This window comes from Ailuropoda melanoleuca, chromosome 5, assembly GCF_002007445.2.
Source record: "Ailuropoda melanoleuca isolate Jingjing chromosome 5, ASM200744v2, whole genome shotgun sequence".
Taxonomy (NCBI): Eukaryota; Metazoa; Chordata; class Mammalia; order Carnivora; family Ursidae; genus Ailuropoda; species Ailuropoda melanoleuca.
This window is the reverse complement of record NC_048222.1, coordinates 113,658,552-113,678,877: the sequence shown is the minus strand read 5'-3', so window position 1 is coordinate 113,678,877 and position 20,326 is coordinate 113,658,552. Positions and strand designations below refer to the sequence as shown.

Below are 20,326 nucleotides of genomic sequence, written 5' to 3'. Positions count from 1 at the left end.
AAAGGCAGGTGCTTAATGACTGAACCATCCAGGTGCCCCCCTCTTGTACATTTAAATGTAAGCAGATATCCAGTGTTGTCCTGATTGGTTTGGTGATTCCAAAAAAATAACTCCTCAAGTTTGTGTAACAAAAAAATTTGTGGCTCAATATCAACTTTTTTGAGGAATAATTTATAAAACATAACATTCACCCATTTTAAGTATACAATTCACTGAGTTTGGTAAGTTTGCTGAGTTATACAACCAACACCATAATCCAATTTTAGAACATTTTTATCACCCCACAAGATCCCTCATGCCAGTGTACAGTTAGTCCCTATTCTTGTGGTTCCCTTATTTTTTTTTTTAAGATTTTATTTGCTGAGAGAGAGAGAACAAGTAGGGGGAGCAGCAGAGGGAGAAGGAGAAGCAAGCTGCCTGCTGAGCAGAGAGCCTGATATGGGACTCGATCCCAGGACCCCAGGACCATGACTTGAGCCAAAGGCAGACACTTAACCGACTGAGCCACCCAGGCACCCCTGGTTCCCTTATTTTTAACCCCCTATTGGAAGACATCAGGTGTCCCTGTCGCTTTGGTTAGGGACAGTAAAAGCACAGGGAATTTTAATGTTAGAAATTTTGTATGGAATTTCTATTGAGTCTAGTGTTTTAAACATCCTAGAGTCAAAAGGAAAATAGATGTGCTTTGTGGAAACAATTCTTTCCCATCCTTTCATGCAAGGATTTCAGATTCTATACCATGTAAGGCCGTGCCAGCTTCCTATAATTTGATGTCATCTCCTGGAGTTTCTTGATGTCTCATCAACTTAGCCATTACAGTCTCAGGACTTTAGGCAGGTCTTTCTCTGAGACCAATTTGTATTATAGACCAACAACCCAACTCTGAAGCAAGAAATTATAGTACTTTATACTTGAGCAGTTTGTTCCAGACCTAAGTAATCATTTGCATAGGCAGTAATGAAAAGCAGTTTGGGATGCCTGGGTGGCTCAGTTGGTTAAGCTCAGGTCTTGATCTCATGGTCATGAGTTCAAGCCCTGCATTGGGCTCCATGCCCAGTGTGGAATCCACTTAAAAAAAAGGCAATCTAAAGGACTTATATGAATGGTAAATAGCTACAACATAATAGCCAAAAATACTAAAACAAAAATACCATAAAGTTTAGATAGATGTCTTATTTTTCATACTACCCAGATTATTAATCTCTACATTTTTTATTGTACATCCCTATCAATGTGATGGGAGTAGGGGTGGTCGAGAGCACAGATTCTATTTATACATGCATATGTAATATCTATAGATGTACTATTGTTCCAGTGTATATACAAGCTAAATTTTGGATGAAATAAAGATTTAAAATACTACTTAAAATAATTACAAGATTACCATTCTCAGTTTGTCTTTTGGGAATCAGAAGCAAGTGGAATCCCTCTGCCCAACGAGGCCTTATTCTTCACTTTTCTCACATATCCTGGTTAACAAAAATCTGTTTTATCATATCGAAATTAATCTGAAATCTTTCTTAAATTGGCCTAATGAAGTGATATTTCAATGTTGAAATGTCATTGTTCTTTTTTTTTTAAAGATTTTATTTATTTATTTGACAGAGAGAGAGAGAGAGCACGCGCACATAAGCAGGGAGAGCCACAGAGGCTCTCCACTGAGCAGGGAGCCAGTGAGGGGCTTGATCTGAGGACCCTGGGATCATGACCTGAGCCAAAGGCAGTGGCTTAACCAGCTGAGCCACCCAGGCGCCCTGAAATGTCATGGATCTTAACTGTTAATGTTTGCTTGATTTATGACTAATGTCCTAAAATAGAATTTACTTTTTGTCATATTACATGGTTATAATAGTCTAGCCACACTTTTATGTAGTCACTGTCTTCCCCCACTCCATTTATCTGAAATAAGTCAGTTTTGGGGTGCCTCAGTCGGTTCAGCATCTGCCTTTGGGTCAGGTCACCATCCCAGGGTCCTGGGATCTAATACGATACGGGGCGGGGGGGGGGGGGCCCCTTCTCNGGTCCCTTCTCAGTGGGGGGCCTGGTTCTCCCTCTCTCTCTGCCACTCCCCCTGATTGTGCTCTCTTTTGCATGCGCTCTCTCTCATAAAAAAAAAAAAGTCTTAAGGGCACCTGAGCCACTTTGGTGGCTCAGTTAAGCGGCTGCCTTCTGCTCGGGTCATGATCTCAGGGTCCTGAGATCAAGCCCTGCATTGGGCTCCCTGCTCAGTGGAGAGCCTGCTTCTCCCTCTCCCACTGCTGCTCCCCCTGCTTGTTCTCTCTCTCTCTCTCTCTCTCTCCGCCTCTCTCTGTCAAATAAATAAGTAAAATTTAGAATTCTAAAAAAAAAATCTTAAATATCACTTCTATTTCTTCTTAAAAATCCTTTTGGAAGAGGAAATGAGATTCTGGTGGAAACAAAGTCTAATTTATAGCTTAATAGAGACCACTTGCAAAGTCTAATTTATAGCTTAATAGAGACCACTTGCAAACTCTGTGATTTGGGCAAGTTATTTAAGCTCTGTGGGTACCTGGCTGACTCAGTCAGTAGAGCATGCAACTCTTGATCTCAGGGTCGTGAGTTCCAGTCCCACGCTGAGCAATAGAGGTTACTTGAAAAACAGTAAAAGCTCTCTGCACACTCCGTTTCCTCTTCGGTAAACTGGGAGGAGGGCGGTACTGCATCCTAGGATTGCTGTGAGAGTAAATATGCGCATGAGCACACGGTGAGCACTGTGAGAGCATTTGTTAAATAATTAAATAAATGTATTTGGTGGAATCCAAATACTCTTTAGGAGTGGTTTTAAATTCACGTTTTTTGGTTATAAATATATCTATATGTTTATTTTTATTAAGTACTGTTAACATTTTGAGGGTTAATTTGGCTACTGTCATGAGGATATTGAAAAACAAAAATGTTAAGCCTACTATTTAGAGTTCAAGTTTTGTTTTGTTTTGTTTTGTTTTTGTATTTTATTTATTTAAGAGAGAGAGCACGGGAGCTAGCAGACTAGCAGATGGAGAGGGACAAACAGACTCCATGATGAGCACAGAGCCCAATGTGGTGCTTGATATCACAACCCTGAGATCATGACCTGAGCCAAAATTAAGAGTCAGATGCTTAACTAACTGAGCCACCCAGGTGCCTCTCATATATTCTTTATAATAAGAGAAGGTGTTGATAGTTCATTGAGGAAAGCAGAAATAATTCTTAGATTTATAAATCAAGTAGAAAACAGCTTCATGTACTTTATCCTTGTCTAATGTTTTCTTGTTACTTTCATATTTGTGTTTCAGGGGTCTCTGGGGATAACTTTTTTTCCTATTCCCAAGGTATCTTTTGACAGTACTGTATCTCTTTACATTTGAGTTATTTTATTGATATTTGAGACAAACAGTAAATATACTAAATATTTTATTGATATTCCTGCTTATTTTGAACATATAAAAATATTTCTTATGAGGTTTTCCAGGTTTCTAGTAGTTTATTAATGCAATTTCTGATTATTGTTTCTTTTTAAAAATTTTTTTATTTAAATTCAGTTTAGTTAGCATATAGTGTGAAATTGGTTTCAGGGGTAGAATTTAGTGATTCATCAGTTGCATGTAACACTCAGTGCTCATCACGACAAGTGCCCTCCTTAATCCCCATCGCTCAATTATCCGATCCCCCAACCCCCATCCTCTCCAGCAACCCTCAGTTTGTTTCCCATAGTTAAGAGTCTTTTATGGTTTGCCTCCCTCTCTGTTTTCACCTTACTTTATTTTTCCTTCCCTTCTCTTTTGTTCATCTGTTTTGTTTATTAAATTCCATATTTGAGTGAAATTATATGGTATTTGTCTTTCTCTGACCGACTGACTTCGCTTAGCATAATACCCTCTAATTCCATCCCTATTGTTGCAAATGGCAAGATTTCATTCTTTTTGATGGGTAAATAATAGTCCTATATATATAAATATATATATCTAAATATATATATATATATATAAATATATATATCACATCTTCTTAATCCATTCACCTGTCAATGGATGTCTCAACTCTTTCCATAGCTTGGCAGTTGTGGACATTGCTGCTATAAACATTGGGGTGCAGGTGGCCCTTCAGATCACTATTTTTTATCCTTTGGATAAATACCTAGTAGTACAGTTGTTGGGTCTTAGGGTCTGATTATTGTATCTTAATGTGGAATTTAAAGGATGGTTCTGCAGTTTAAAATGAGATGCTTTGGTTGTGATTTCCCTACTGAGCGCTGTATTTATGTTTTATTTTTCTTTAACTGCAGGTTACCTCGTCTATGAATTTGACAAGTTTTGGTTTGAAGAAAAGCCAGAAAGCATTATGTATTTCAACATGTATAGAGAGAAGTTTCATGAAAAGATTAAAGGACTCTTACTGGATTGTAATGTATCACTTACTTTAAAAATATGAATCATCCGTAGTATCTTCTATTTCTACCACATTTTGCACACACAACAGAATTTATATGTTGTAATAGAAATTATCTGATCAACTACACTCGTTATATATAATTTCCTACGAAAATATTTCAGAAATTCTATTTAAGAAAGCTAGTGGACAATCAGTGTATGTTTACAGTCGTTTATACACTGTCCTCCAAAGGTACCTTATCCTTCCAAAGATCCCTTCTGTAGAGGCCTGGAAACTACAGTTTGGAACTTGGGACTTAGCCCATTTAGTGTAAAAGTATAAATCAGGTATTTGTATTAAATTGGTTGATTAAAATGTGTAAAAATCAGTTTTCATTTTTATGTGTTGTAACTATCAAGTCAGCTCTTTTCAGATTTTTTGTGTTTTAGTTTGGAAATGATTGTTTTTTATTTCCTTCCTCTTGTTTTCTTCCTAGGTTAATTAGCAGGAAGAGTAGTTCTTTATGGCTTTCTTTGGTTGCATCTCAATCACATCCCTGATGTTGCGTCATTAGTGGCAGAAAGCGTAGATATGTCAGGATAAAGAATCATGTCCTCTTCCTTTTTGGTTTCTCTGATTATTTAGCGTAATAGCTCATGAGAGAATGACAGTATTAGTGACTAGCCTTTTTGTTTTTCAATACCACACTTGAAAATGTCGCAGTGGTATTTTAAAGCTTAAAGACATTTTTCTCATCTTCAGTATTTGCTTTTCAGTCCGTTGTAGGAAAGAACGGTAGTTAGTGCTGGGCGTGAGGGCCTTTCCTGAGGCTTCTCTGCCGGTGAGTGTTTATGAAAAGAGATATATTTGCTAAGAAAATCTTGACTGTGTTCAAAGGACAGTGGCTATTTCCATAAAACTGTCTTGAACTGAAACAAAAGGAAAACCTAAAGGTTTTTAAAAATACCCGTTAAACGTTGTTGGTTGATTTTACTGTTAACTGTTGCTTCTTTTTGCTTTGCCTCCATCGTGTTTCTAGATAACGGTGTACGGACTTTATGGTCTGTGGGATTCTGAAGTAGCCTGAGGATGGTGACTGTGCATTTTGTATAGCTTTATTCTCCTCAGATCTCAGGAGGGCATCAAGTGCTGTCAAGGATTATATGGTGATGAGGTTCTAAGGGGAATAATTTCTTCCTTGTGTGTTTTAGAAATTTGTACTCCCAGCAAAACTAAGAGTTTAAAGATAGGTTTGTCTGATTACTAAGTTCTTAAGTCCTACAGAAACCAGCGTGTTAAAGACCTCATTTAAACATGATGAGAGTGCATCTTGTTAACATGGTATATATCAGCGTGGTGTATTTAAGGACTGGCTCCTGTGGTAGACAAGCCCTGAGACTTGCGTATTTGTTCGTGTCTGTTGACAGGCCACTCTCTGCAAACTTGCCGAAGAGAAGAGCAATAAAAAAATCCGAGTGGAAAACAACAGATGCAGTGTTGTATAGCACGTACATTGGAAGCACAGCATTAAAACTATTATTTTCTCAACGGAATAAAACTTTTAAAAACAGGGTTACTTTATTATAATCATGGTGGTGGTTTAGCATCTCAATATCACAGGAATTTAAAAATTGTTTTCTTGTGAGAGACTTCTCAACCTTGGGATTATCTTTTTTTTTTTTTTAATGTTTTCATTGCTTTATTATCCAGCTCTAGAGTTCTAGGAGATGTAGCAAAATCCTGGTAAGGATCAGGTGCTAACCATTAAAGTTCATTTTATATACTAAGTGTTTACTCTTACATGGAAAGCAATTCTGTTAGTTTAGTTTCCATGCTGAAAATTCTTACCTTTATATTTTAATCTTTCAATAGCTGAGGTTGAACTGATTTAAACCTTTGTCAATATGCTAGGGAGGAAAAAAAACTTAAATGTTTTAAGAATGTCATTAGAAAGTTTGGTCAATAATATGTTCTTTAAATCATCTCTGTTTGTACAATATAGATATTCTGTTTTTGCTTAAAATAATCAGTAACCATTTCAGAAGTTCTGTAGTGAATTGGTCTAAAAGCTACCAATAAAGTCTAACGTTTGATAGTCTGGAAGCCAAGCTAAGTATCCCCAATTGTAAATTAGATTGTAACATAGTGACATTCATGAAAAGAAAAACATAACTGTATCTACCTTCCTACTTTTCCTTGCTTTCAACCTATGTATGTTAGAATTTTACATAGTCTTAAAATCCATATTTAGAATCTTACCTGTTTCTGTAATAATGAATGAAATACCAAAGTAGTGCTAGAACTGAAATAGCGGGAAAATTATGTTTGCTTTAGCATCAGAAAAGTGAATCGATGTTGAAATGAATTATTGTATGTGCCAGATCGAAGAGAGTGTGCAGTGACAAGAATAGTGTAAACAGGCAGTTACACTGGTTGTAGTTCAAGTATGTTCTGAAAGACAATCTTTAAGGATATAGGAGAAATCAGGGGATATCGGTATATCAGTGAACCTAGATAGACCAGCCTCTCTTTGTATATAAATACGGTGGTATAGTTAGATACAAAATCAGTGTCTTACTGGCACCATTTTAGAAAACAAGATCTTTTTCTCGAAAATGCCCATCCTTATTTTGTTTTTTTCTATTTTAACAACTATTTGGATTTGTGTGTATTTTTCTATGTGAAAAATATATGTAGTCTTCATTTTTATTCCAGTATTAATAATTATTTATGTACTGTTTCTCCCCTTTGCATTCAGTGAAATTGAACTTGGTCAAAGATTTGCTCAAAGGAGCAGCATTACATGAGTGACAAGTGGAATGCTCGTTGCCAGAGCAGGAGAGATCACACACTATCATGGCACAGAAGAGAAGAGGTTTGGCTGGGAGGGCGGTAGTGTTTGTTTATTATCCTCCTTGAGTTAATGTTTGGGGACCAGCAGCTATTTTCTCAGGATAAATGGTCCACTCAAGTTCTCAATGAACAAGTTTGGGGAGGCTTACTTTCCATTGTCACATTTATGAACCTCTCCACACAAGCAGGTTGTTAACGAAGATTAATGAACTTACTAAACATCTGAGAGAAATCATGAGTGATCTTGTTTGGTTTGGTTTTGTTTTTCTGGCTTCAGCTTTTGACAAGAAAAAAATTTAAATGTAGTTCAGGTAACAGCCAACTATTATAGGGCAATTTTTTTTTTTTTTAATTATAGGACAATTCTGTGTTTCTGTTAATGTATTAAAAAAATAAGCAATGGCTTTCCCTGGGGGAAAAAGTGCTGGTTGGCAACTTAAAGATATAGATTTTTGTCTACTTTGGATACAACAATTAACTTCTTATGTAAAAGCAATAGTCGAGACGTGATGCCATTTTGTTCGGAATGTTGTGAACAAATAAAAAATGTGTCAAAATTGTTATAAGCCTTTCTGCTAATCCTTCAGTCTCTTCCCTTCCTCCCCATCCCGTATTTAAGTCATTTATGTTCATAAAATAATGCCTTCCTTACTTAATCCTTTAATCATGATCCTATAGAGTAAATCACAACACACAGAAAATGTGTGACTTTAACTCATCCACTAATTACCTATTTAAGATGTTATTGGGCAACACCAATTGGTTATGAGACCAGAAAAGAAGCTACCACTCCCACCCCCCATTCTTACAAAGAATAGGACTAATTCACACTGCACTGCAGTATGTTTTACTTAACTTTGAAAGGTAGCTTAGATGCATTTTTATATTAATACATAGCTTCCTTATTCTGTTTATGTACAGCTGCAGAGCATTCCTCTGTGTGTGTGTGTGTGTGTGTCTGTATTTTGAACTAAACAAAAATACTACATATGTCACTGGTTGGATAGAGCAAAACCAAGTACTTATTAAAGTCAGTACTAATTATAGCTTTAAATGTATGTATTAGAAAAAAGAATGGCTGAAAATTAAAGACAAAACAGTCGTCTCAAGGAGTTTGGCAAAGAACAAAATAAACCTAAAGAAAATAAAGAAGGAAATACTAAAGGCAAGAGCCCAGATGCATGGAATAGAAATGCATACCATAGAATCAACAAAAGTAAAAAGTTGTTGCTTGGAAAAGACTAGTAATACTGATAAACCTTGGTGACATAAATTAAGAATAAGGAAGAAAGCAAATAATGATATCTAGAATTAAATATGAAACATCACTACAGTTCCTGCAAACAGTGAAAAGAAAATATATTAAGGATAACCTCAAAAATTTGAAAATTTAGATCAAATATAAACATTTCTACAAAAATATGCTTAGCAAAACAAAAGTTTATAAACAGGGAAGCAAAAAGTCCTAGCACTGTTAAGTGGAATCAGCAATTAAAAATCTTTCCATTAAAAAACCTATAGTTCTGTGTGGCTTACACTGACTGGTGAGTTAACACATTTAAGAATAAAATAATGACAGTTTTCACAGTCTTTCCTACATAATGAATGGTGGACACCCTGTAATTCGTGAAACTGACATAATCCTGATGACTCAAAACCAACCAGAACAGAATGAAAAAGAATAATTATATGCCAGTGCAATTTTAGATGCTGTAATGCCAAATAAAATAGAAGCATACTGAAATCCAGAAATAAATATGTTTAATCAATAATGAACTACATTTAGATACACTGTTTCAGTGTGTCACCAATTATAGCTCAGTTGGGTTCATTCCCAGGATAAAATTAATGAAATTTACCACACTAACGTTTGAAAATCACATAATCTTTAAAGTTGCAGAAAAGGCATTTGATAAAAATTCAACATCCATTCATGTTTAAAAACTTAGCAAATGAGAAATAGGGGTTCCCTTAATTTTACAAAATGTATTTATAAAATAATAGAAAATATATTTAATGGGAAAACATCGGGATCAGAATTAAGAAAGGATGTCACCACTTGTCTCCATCTGTTTTTGCCACAGTAGCAATGTGTAACAACCACACAAAAATCTTAGTGGCGTACAAAAAAAAGCATTCCCTCCTCACACATGCGTAGGCTAAGCAAGTAGCTTTGCTGATCACAGCTGGATTCAGCTGGCCTTAAATTCAGGTCATGGGTTCAGTTCCTGTCAGCTGCAACAGGAACCTGTGATCTACTCATCTGGGACCAAGGGGCTACCTGAGGGACGCTCTTTCATTGGCAGCAGAAGCACAGGAGCAAGCACAATGGCTCACAGATATTTCAAGCCTTTGCTCACATCATGTCCACTCACGTTCCCTTGGTTGGGTAGCAAGTCACACGGTCACGTCCAACATCAATGGAACAGGAAATGTACTCTATTAGGGCTAAGGAGTGAACATTTGATGAGTAATCCAAATTGTCACAGCACATCTATTCAAAGTCGTGCTAGGGTCCTACGTCATGCAGTAAAACAAGTGGATGGAAAGAAAGTTATTCATAAAAGGTACAAATGTGTACATAGAAAATCCAAGGGAATTGATCAGATATCAAGGGTAGAGGAAGAATTTTTGATCAGTTATCAAGGGTGATCATTTATCAAGCGTGAAGGATTCTGGCTAAACCTATTTAGCCTGATTCTTGTTAAACCGGGCTTTTGAAGACATGCCTAAGAAAGGATTTAGTAGAAAAAAAGCAGCTCAGAGGAGCCTAACTACAGTTTGACCAAGGGGGAGCATCTTTTCACTACTGCCTATTGCCTGAGAGCAAAGAAAGGAACTTTTATGTTTTCTTCCGTATTCTTGACAGAAACATGCTACTCTACGGTTGTGGTTTGACTTAGTTTGGATTCCCCCAGAATCATTCATTAGGGAGGTGATCTCAGGAAACACTGGTAAGGGAGTGAGGGAATTGAAGTCATCCCATAAAGGGTTTTGTATTAAGCAAAATAACACTGTGTAACTGGATTTTGAGTCCTTGGGTGATGGTGAGAGGACTAAAGTATTTATACACAAACTCCCATCAGTCACCGGGCAGGGGCCGCTCCCAGAGGTGTGTTATTTTCCGTTCGTCTAGCATGCCATGCGCAGGCGCACACAGATGGCTCTGCGGGCCGGAAGAAGACCCTATAGAGATGCTGACACAACCGGAAATCAGGCCGGCACGCGCTGGAGTGGTGAGATCAGAGCGACAGGTGAGGGTTACTGCAGGCATCGGCTGCAAGACCATTATACAGGTAACAACAGGGGAAATCAGCACCAGGGAAACCTCATAAAGTCGGGAAAAAACACAACGGTAGGTAGACTATGGAGCTGATGAAAACAAATAGAACGCTGCCCGACAGCCGGGGGGCTTCCTGGGCCTCCCGCCATTCTTTGTTTTTGGCTTAAAACGAGCCTGGCTTTGTCATATACCTCTTTTTTAATCTCTTGTTTATTCTTTTCCTAATTCTGCACTCGGTTTGTACGCATAAGAAAAAGGTTACTGCCCGTGTTAATGATGAATTTAGCTTGGCTGGGAAGATGCCATGAAGATTAGTTTTTATCTCACTAGGCATCTCAGACTGTTCTTCTGCTTAACCAAAGGTACCTTCTGGCTCAAAAATTCTGTAATTCTGGGATAGATATCACAATTCTAATAACAATACGCCCTGATTATAGTGTCCTAGATTAGAAGTTGTGATAAATGCCATAAAATATAGACTCCCCAAATTAAAAATCTGTACCAATTACATTTAAAGTAAGTTCATGCCTATTGATTCCAAACAGCTTCACTTGCTATTGGGTAGTTTTGTAATCTGGGTGAACTGCAAGTTTTACATTCAAATATAGATCCAAAATGGCAAACTTTCAAAGGTATTAGCAGTACTTTATTGAATATATTAACTGACAACTGGGTTAATAAATTAAAAGGAAACAGTATTTTCCTTGATAACTGTTCATTGCTAAATATTTATAAAGATAAAACGCACCACTCAGTTATCCTCTCCTGTCAACATGAATTATAATTAAAACATGTTAAATTTCTTCATATTCAATCATAAGACTCCCACCTTCTCAAAACAGCCAATCGAATGGAGTCACTTATTTGCACATGGCATGCACCAGGGTGCACACGGAGCATTTTGCTTTCTCCTTCCTAAAACACTGAGAATAAAAGTCACAAGAAATAAATATTAACTTTTCTTCAAAAAGTCCAAAACTCACTCTCCCAGAATTCCTTTATCGTTTTAGGGTGAAATCAAGGGAAGAGGCGTTTTGTTTTCGTTTTTGATTTTAGTTATCCGGTCAGCAAAGATTCCCACGGGTGTGTTACCGCCTTTTCCTGAAGAATGATTATGTGGCACAGTCCACGGTCGGCCCTGACTTCATCAGTTTTCGCTTCAGCTGTTCGAAGCACACAAACATAATGACGTTCCAGGATCCGAGTCGCAAGAAAGAAGGTACAAATCTAGAAAAGGGCATGTCACCATTCTCTGAGTTTGTTAGAATCCTTAGAACTATTATCGCACAGACAGCTTCACTCTTCTCAAATAAATGCACTTAAAAGTACCTATTCCTCACCGTTCCAGAGATGGCTAAGATAATGTTTCATCTAGCTGTCTAATACTGCTTCAGAACAACAAAAGCCGAATGATCACGTCTATCCAAATACATAAATGGCCTTCAGTCCCACCACACCAAAGCACGTGTCCTTTCTGAAGGGGCATTTCCCAATAACTCTCCTTTTTTGAGGAGTGGGGAAATTTTTGCTTTCTTTTGCCCTGCTTTCTGAATGGGAGGTAGGAAACTGTTGAAAGAGGAAGCGGAGAAACCAAAGAAAAATCGGTGAGTAAGTGGACCGTTTTCCAAAGTGAAGAAATTAGTGCTGTCCAGATGTTGGCAATTCTTGGCTTTAGATTGTCAAGGAGTGAAGTGCTTTTTTTTCTTTTTGTTTTTTTGGTTTTTGGTGTTTTTTTTTCATTTTTTTAAGATTTTATTTATTCTTTTGAGAGAGAGAGCTTGAGAGCTAGAGCGAGATTGAGAGAACGAGTAGGGGGAGGGGCAGAGGGAGAAGCAGGCTCCCTGCTGAGCAAGGAGGCAAACATGGGACTTGATTCCGGGACCCTGGGATCATGACCTGAGCCATAGGCAGACGCTTAACCAACTGAGCCACCCAGGCACCCTTTTTCATTGTTTTTTGTTGTGCAGACCAAATTATTGATTTTGAATGCGTGTTTGTAGCAAAACATTCCGGGGGGAAAAGATGTCATCAGTTAAATCTGCCTTGGATAGATTTTTTTTAAGAGATCTGGCCTATAAAAATCATGAACCAAAGGTTTTGGTTTGTTTGTTTGGTTGGTTGGTTTTTTTTAGGTCTCAACGTATTTCTCCTGACTCCTGGATATGTGTGTGTGTGTGTGTGTGTGTGTGTGTGTGTGTGTGTGTGTGTGTGTATCTTAATTGTGGTGCGATGTTCATAAGTTAACCCTTTTAACCATTTTAAGTGTATAATTCAGTAGCATTAAGTACATTCACATGGTGAGCAACCATCACCACTACCCATCTCCAGAAACTTTGGTCATCCCTAACTGAAACTGTGCCTATTGAACAATTATTCCTGGGCATTGGTGTGGCTCAGTCAGTTAAGGGTCTGCCTTTGGCTCAGGTCATGATCTCAGGGTCCTGGAATCAAGCCTGGTGTCAGGCTCCCTGCTCAGCAGGAAGTCTGCTTCTCACTCTCCCTCTGCCCCTCCCACTCGTGCTCTTGCTCTCTAATAAGTGAATAAAATCTAAAAAAAAAAAACACAAAAAAACAATAATTCCCTACCCTCTACCTCCCCCCAGCCTCTGTAACCACCATTCCACCTCTGTCTCTATGAATCTGACTGCTCTAGATACCTCACATAAGTGAAATCGTACAGTATTTGTCCTGTGTCTGGCCCATTTTATTCAGCATAACGTTTTCAGGGTTCATCCTTGTTGCAGCATATATCCCCAAAAGGTTTCAAGTTTGAAAAAATAAAAGTATTGTTAAGCAGTTAATGGTTAATAACTGAGATATCCATTCTAAATGAATTTTATAATATATTTCATTTGAATTAATGTATCATTAGTGCTGATTATGGTTTATTATCACTAGTTTAATCCTTATGCTGTGTATCCATACGTTAGTTCCTGCTGTATTTTCCTAGGAAGGTGGTATCCAGTGTAATACTACTTAATGGGAAATGTGGTCTACTACATAATACTAGTGTCAAGGTGAGTATAATAATTATCTAAACCACATCATTTTCTGCATGACTTTTCTAGGTCAGTGGCAATGATTTTTCTCGAGTTTTACTTTAATACAATCTAAAAATCTGAGTTCGTCAAATTAAAATAGTGAAAATTCTAGCAATCACACTACTGGATATTTACCCAAAGAATACAAGAACACTAATTCAAAAGGATATATGCATCCCTATGTTTATAGCAGCATTATTTACAATAGCCAAGATATGGAAACAGCCCAAGTGTCCGCTGATTGATGAAGATACACACACACATACACACACACACACACACACACACACACACACAGGACTATTATTTAGCCATAAAAAAGAATGAAATCTTGCCATTTGCAATGATGCAGATGGAGCTAGAGAGTATTATGCTAAACAAATTAAATCAGAGAAGACAAGTACCATATGACTTCACTCATATGTGGAATTTAAGAAACAAATAAGCAAAGGGAAAAAATAAGAGAGAGAAACAAATCAAGAAACAGACTCTTAACTATAGAGAATAAACTGATGGTTACCAGAGGGGAGGTGGGCAGGGGGATGGGTTAAATAGTTGATGAAGAGTAAGGAGTGCACTTGTGATGAGCAGGGGGTGATGTATGGGAGCGTTGAATCACTGTATTGCACACCTGAAACTGATAGAACACTAACTGGAATTAACTGACCGGAATTAAAATAAAAACTTAAAATTAAAAAAATTCTTTTAATAGTGAAAATCACATCTCGTTTTCTTGTAGCCCTCTATTATGCTTTCCTTCCACTTTACAGTTCTCTAACCCTGATCAGGCAAAATCCTGTCCACATTCCCAAGAGATTGGGACCAAGGAAAAGGTCACTGAATTTAAGTGAGCCTCGGATCAAGGCTGAGAACATTTTAAGATCACAGTTTTTCACTTTCTGGCCCAGTGGAATTGGCGGATTGGAGATAGTTGTGGCAAGGAAAAATAGACGCTAAGAATCCGGCATAGACTAAGGTCAACTATTTGGACAAGACAGCAGCCCAAAGCACACAGATAGCCTGAACACAGCATTATAGACAGAGAAGACCATATCCTACCCTTTGAAAAAAGCCAACGGTCCTTCCTTAGTGAGCATTGTCATGGCGCAGTTGGGCACACTCGTGTACTGTCCTGGGGGAGAATTAACAAATCGGGTTTTTACCACATCCACGGGTGAGGACAGGACTGTTGTGCAAAATCCGGCGCTGAGAGCTGACATGAAGTGGCAGGGTAAGTCGTCTAAAATGGATCAATGAAACAAGTCAGCAGCAGACTTTTGGAAGAAGCTTCTAGTTTTTAGTTATCTATCAGATCCTTGGAAACTTGATGGTATCAGGAGACCAATGTAGATGTCTTATAAATAAATAAAATTATAATCAGGAAGGTTTTACTTACCCTTACCAAAAAAGATGACAAAGAGTACATGGCACAGTGGGTTGTAAGTGTTTTAGGAAAATACCCTGTGAGTGTGCTCTGTGCCCTTAGGGAATGGGTTAATGCCTGAGACATAGGCATCTAATAGTTTTTCACTGAATTGAAGTCATTGCCCAGGGAAAATTTCAATGTCTCTAGAACCTGTTAGACTATCTTAGGAACCTGTCCAATGGTACTACTTTTTGGAGGAAAACACTGATGAGCTCCTTATGTAACCAGCTCATTTGGATATAGTGTGGGATGGGCCCACCTCCTGAGTTCTGCTGTATGAAGAAGCAGCTGCTAACCGAAGTCCCGAATAGTAGTATTAAGTGAGAATAATGCTGATGTAAGAATATAGTTACACTTTTGTTTCCTTGCAAAAAGAAAATTGTTGCAGCAAAGCTTCTAAAACTTAGTGTTTTGGGGTTTTGTTTTTTGCTTCAAAGTTCTCTCTAGTGTTCAAAATTACTTAATTTTTTTTTTAAAGATTTTATTTATTTATTTGTCAGAGATAGAGACAGCCAGCGAGAGAGGGAACACAAGCAGGGGGAGTGGGAGAGGAAGAAGCAGGCTCATAGCGGAGGAGCCTGATGTGGGGCTCGATCCCATAACGCCGGGATCACGCCCTGAGCCGAAGGCAGATGCTTAACCGCTGTGCCACCCAGGCGCCCCTACTTAATTTTTTAACTGTTACAAATAAGGGATTCAGTACAACGTGGCTAGCGAAGCTCCAGGATGAAAATGTAAATGTGCAGACCCACAGGTTGCATATCTAAGAGGAAGTTACCTGCTAGGAGTTTGTTTTTCACAAGGGCCGCCTTCATTAGGTCATAGGTGACTAGCTCTGTACAATTGATGATGACGTTTCTTGTCAGATTGGGAGTAGTCCCTAGAAAAAAGAAAATGTACAATAGCTCCATTATATGATAAGGTGCTAACAGGGTATACGTGTTTTAATAATTATCAAATTCACCTTGAAGTCACTTACCTTTCCAAAGGCCTGTCAGGCCTTCCGTCGTTGCTATGATCCTGTAAGCGTTGTAAGTCCCAGTGTAGCGAGGTTTGAGGCCATGCAGATGACTCTGGGCTTGAAGTCGGACCTTCACCACCTCCGTGGGTTGCCCGATGAACACCGCCACTCCTCCAGTCGTCAGACCAGCTGCGATCTTGCTTCCTAAACTAGCTGTTGCTATCCAGAGAGAAAAGATACTTATTAAGCAAAAAGGAAAAGAAGAGGGAAAAAAAATGAAGACCCAGAGTGCTACTCTATGTCATTTTAATTTTAGTATTACTGTATCTTTATATCTTTTCTGTTTCCCTAGAGCTTGTGCACATGCTGATCAGTACTGAGTCTGCGCTAAATCACCTTAGGGCTAGCAACGTCAAAGTTGACTAGAATTAAAAATAAATAAATAAAGACTTTCAAGGCCAAAGAAAACACAAATGCCTATTTAAACAGTGCTTAGTTCTCTCCTATATTTAGCTCTCTTTTTCAGTATTTTCCAACGGGGAGGAGGTACCAGTCACCAAGGATGCTTAGCCTTCCTCTCGTCGATGGTAATATTCATTAGTGGATTTAGGGGTCTTAGGAAAATCCCAAGTGGGCAAACTGCCCCCACATGGGATGCCAAGTGGTATTAGGCTACAACCGATTATAAAGGGAACAAAAATAAAAAGAAGTGAAGAAAGTATTTTTTGATTTGAAAATTTGAAAAATAAGCTTAGGTTTCTCAAGACAGATGTTATTTAATAAACTATAAATAGTCTTGGAGCTTCCCTCCACCATGCTCATTCCTAACATTAAGGTATGGATCAAGCACATTTTACTCATCAAGGACTTTCTCAGTCTGTTTCCTAGTCTGTAAAACAGAGATAATAATATCTATCTCATAGAGTTACTGCGTGAGTTAAAATAATATTAACATAGCACATAATATACTGTCCTGCATACAGAAAGTAAGTTATTTTCATAACCATATGATTGTACTCTTTTCTCCTCATACTTGTCCAGGAGATGGGCCTACAATAGATAACCGTCTTTTAATTGGCAAGGTCATGTGATTACAATTCCCTTCACTTTGGGCCCGCATTTATAATCTTATTTTGATGCATTCATCCTGTCTTCCAGTCCCCTTCTCATTTCCCTGTCAAGCCCTTTGAGAGAGAGGCTATATTTCTGGCTTCACTTCTCACGGCCCTCCTCATAGTTCCTCTTCAATCCTCCACAATCCAGCTTCCATCTCCACCACTCCCCTGTGATGTTTTGGCGAAGGAGACCCATGGGCTCCTGTTGTTAGGCACATCCATCACCTTTCAGTCCTTTCCACACTAGATCGCTCCATCCTACCGATGGTTCATCCTGTAACTCCCTGGAGTCTGGCCCAGATATTTCTCCTAAGCTCATGTGTTGACTGGATGTTACTTGTTGACACATCTTGAAGTAATGTCTTACCTTCCCCCTAAGACAGTTTCCATATTCCTTCCCTCCTTGAGTGGTACCTTTAGCCAGAACCTCAGGGCCATCTTTCATCCCAGCCTTTCCCTTACGCCTTACTGCCAGCTGCCTACCAAGTTCAGTTAGTTCACTTCCTAAATCTTTCTGATCCCTCTTCTCCTTCCCTATTGCCATTGTCGTAGCCTACCCTGATCGTTCCTTACTTTCTAACTTACCCCTTCTTGCCTTTTTCCTATACATCTAGATACTGCTGCCAAAGTGATCTTTCAAAAATATAAGTGGTTTATGGCACTTTCCTGCTTAACATTTTTCAATGACTTCCCATCACTGTAAGGACAAAATCTAAACTTCTTAGCATGGTCTGCAGGGTTCCTTGTGACCTGGTTCCTTCCTGCCTTGGCTTCCCCTCTCCCTCCTTGCCAACATGTCCTCCCTCTCTGCCTGTGTGTTCTTGCCACTCCTCTCTGAGCCTTTGTACATGACCTTCACTCTAGTTGAAAGGCTTTTCCTCGCCACTTCACCTTACTACACCTATCGGTCCTTCAAGATTCTATTCAGACATTAGTTCTTCAGGAAAATCTTGCCCAACCATGCCCCCAAGGCTAGGTAAAATATTCCTCTTCCATGTGCCCAACATCCTGTAATTACTTCTAACAGAGCATGTGTCATAGTACATACTCATCTATTAACCTATTTATAGCTCATAGCTCTTGCCCAGACAGACATCTATAATCTATGCATCTAACACAGTTTCTGGCACATGGCGGCTCAATAAAGCTAAGGAAATGCATAGACTAGGCATAATATACAATAATGCCAAAATATGTCCTATTAATTTAGTATATAAAGTACTTAACAATTGGTTAGAACAATCAACTATGAAGAAACTACCAGAACGGACAGCTTTACGTCCTTTAAGTTCTTCTCTTGCTACATCTACAGATAGGACAATGCAGTATTGATCTCAAGGCATCTAGACTTTACTTTGAAACTGTATAGAATAAACTCATTATATGTTTGTATAGCTAATATTTCTAACTTGTCCCATAAAGCTACGTAATCCTAAGGTCACTTTTTCTTTTTTTTCTTTTTCTTTTCTTTTCTTTTTTTTTTTTTTTAAGGAAAGCAGACTGCTACATGCAGCACCTCATCGGACGTGTCTGGAGTCTTGGAAGCTTGACGACCTTACATTCTTCTACAAATGGACCTTGAGAGCTTGTTTGGAAGTTCTGGCAGGGGAGCTCAGCTTCTTCGATACCCTTGACCAAAGAACGATCTTCCTCTAGCGGGGAAGGTCATTGTCTTCGACCATTTGGGGAACTTCGAGTTAAACATTATTCTGCCGCTCACCCACCTGCTCCAGATTGAGGTCCAAATTAGGCCCAAAACTTCCATGACTGACCAGGTGATTTTTATAAGTATAAATCTGCATCTGAAAAAATCGATTTTGCACATTTCCTTTTCTTTCTCTGAACAATGAATACCAAGCTAATATTGGATGTCTGCTTGCCAATTTGTTAGGAAGACCACTACCCTGCATGTAACATTGCTTGAACAGCAGAGCTGAGCCCAGCACACGTCTCTATCTGCCCCTCCCAGGAATGCTTGTTGCTTACTTTCTTTCCCTGTGCTGAAGAACTCCTGCACCGTGTCATAGAGGCCAATCCTAAGAGAGGCAAAGCTTATTTGTCTCTGGAGACCAGCAGGCAGTCCACTATAGAGTTTCATTGGTCCTTCTGTTTTTGCCAGAGTGGTGATTGTTCCCAGGACACCTTTGTACCTAATGGCTTTGGAGGTCTGGCATTCACCTTGAATCTGGAAATGAGAAAGGTACGGGTCAGAGGGAAGTGAAAATTGAGTAAGGAGGTCCCACTTGGTGAGGAAAAAACAAAGACTGGCAACAGGCTGTCCTCTGTGGAGAAACCTTAAGTCAAGATTTTTCTCACTGTTTTCCTGTTTTCAGTTCCTTTTCCCTTCTCAGCATCTTCTCTCTCTCTCTCTCTATATATATATATAAAGAGAGATTGAGCTACAAGGTGCATTTTGAACATTCCAACCCTCCCTGTATAAATCTTCCAGAACCCCTAAGCAGTAGATGGGAAGGTGCCCCTACCAAATTAAGGAAGGCAAAGAACCTGACTTGTAAACTCCGGAGAGGCTGGTAGTCCTAGCTCACAGAACATTTACTGCACCCTAACTTTGGGGGCTCAGGCAGTAGTCATGGTCAACCTATCTTCCGTGGCTTCTTGCGGCTCTTCTGTTAATCTCAGAGAAGCTCCAGTTTCCCACCCGAATGAATCCAGGTCTGTGCCAAGCCCACACCGTTAAGGGGGCCACCCGCCCTACCTGAGGATTACACCAAAGCCATTATCAAAAGGGCGCACAGAATAGGTGTCCCCTCTCTGTCCTGAGACACCTCCCCATCCTCATCTCGCTCGCTACCTGGAGCCGGACTTTGGCCGTGTCCAGCGGGAAGGTGATCACATCCGCCACACAGGCCGCCACGCCGGCTGAGAAGATCTTGACCGTCATCGTCGGGCACACGTCGGAGGCTGTCGGGCCCACCATCTTCGCTCCAAGGCGGAGCGACGAGCGGGCGCAAGGATGGAAGGACTCGGGCCCCCACAAGGTGGGATTTCTCTCTGCCTTTCCACTCCTGTCCCGCCGGGACAGCACACCGGCTCGCTGACTTCGGGGGAGCGCAGCAGAGGGGCCGAGCCGGGCGCGAGTGCCAGGAGGAGCCGGGGCGCAAAGGCTGCCAGCACCTGTGCGCCCTGCCGGCGCGGGGGCACTTATGTAGCGGGCCGTTCCCGGCCGGCCGCTCGCCAGGTCTCGGCGGACCCGGGCGTGGGAGCGGGAGGGGGCGTGCCCCGGGGCTCCAGGTCCCTCCCACCCGCGTCCTCAAC

General features: G+C 39.6%; 2 protein-coding genes across 7 annotated transcripts in view; one reads left to right on the top strand and one right to left on the bottom strand.

The window, feature by feature from the left end:
* The window catches only part of ELMOD2 (ELMO domain containing 2), a 31,579-nt gene extending 23,789 nt beyond the window's left edge, over positions 1 to 7,790 (top strand). For 3 of the 4 annotated variants that reach the window (XM_002926989.4, XM_034661586.1, XM_034661584.1), the window contains 2 exons: positions 4,286 to 4,402; positions 5,799 to 7,790. In XM_002926989.4, the coding sequence (XP_002927035.2) occupies positions 4,286 to 4,402; positions 5,799 to 5,836 (155 nt within the window). In that variant the 3' untranslated portion in view covers positions 5,837 to 7,790. Of the gene's footprint in view, positions 1 to 4,285 lie in introns of all 4 variants that reach the window. The other variant, XM_034661585.1, reaches the window with a different exon arrangement.
* A 3,711-nt stretch (positions 7,791 to 11,501) lies between these two features.
* On the bottom strand, positions 11,502 to 20,049 carry UCP1 (uncoupling protein 1). Of its 3 annotated transcripts, XM_002926990.3 has the most exons (6): positions 19,863 to 20,049; positions 19,037 to 19,235; positions 15,954 to 16,154; positions 15,753 to 15,854; positions 14,608 to 14,788; positions 11,502 to 11,734 (listed from the first exon to the last, which is right to left on the bottom strand). In XM_002926990.3, exons 1-6 carry the CDS (start codon positions 19,986 to 19,988, stop codon positions 11,620 to 11,622), a joined length of 924 nt encoding a protein of 307 aa, XP_002927036.1. In that variant the 5' UTR covers positions 19,989 to 20,049; the 3' UTR covers positions 11,502 to 11,619. The 3 variants fall into 3 exon arrangements, with proteins under 3 accessions (XP_002927036.1, XP_034516058.1, XP_034516059.1); XM_034660167.1 differs by lacking the exon at positions 15,753 to 15,854; XM_034660168.1 differs by lacking the exon at positions 15,954 to 16,154.
* Positions 20,050 to 20,326: the final 277 nt, after the last annotated feature.

Excerpts from the sequence above, each read along its gene's own strand:
- UCP1 (XM_002926990.3), bottom strand. The coding sequence starts at position 19,988 with ATGGTGGGCCCGACAGCCTCCGACGTGTGCCCGACGATGACGGTCAAG. Across the intron at positions 16,155-19,036 it reads CTTCAGCACAGGGAAAGAAA|CAACAGCTAGTTTAGGAAGC; the intron begins GTAAGCAACAAG and ends CTCTCTGGATAG. Across the intron at positions 14,789-15,752 it reads GAAAAACAAACTCCTAGCAG|ACGACTTACCCTGCCACTTC; the intron begins GTAACTTCCTCT and ends GATCCATTTTAG.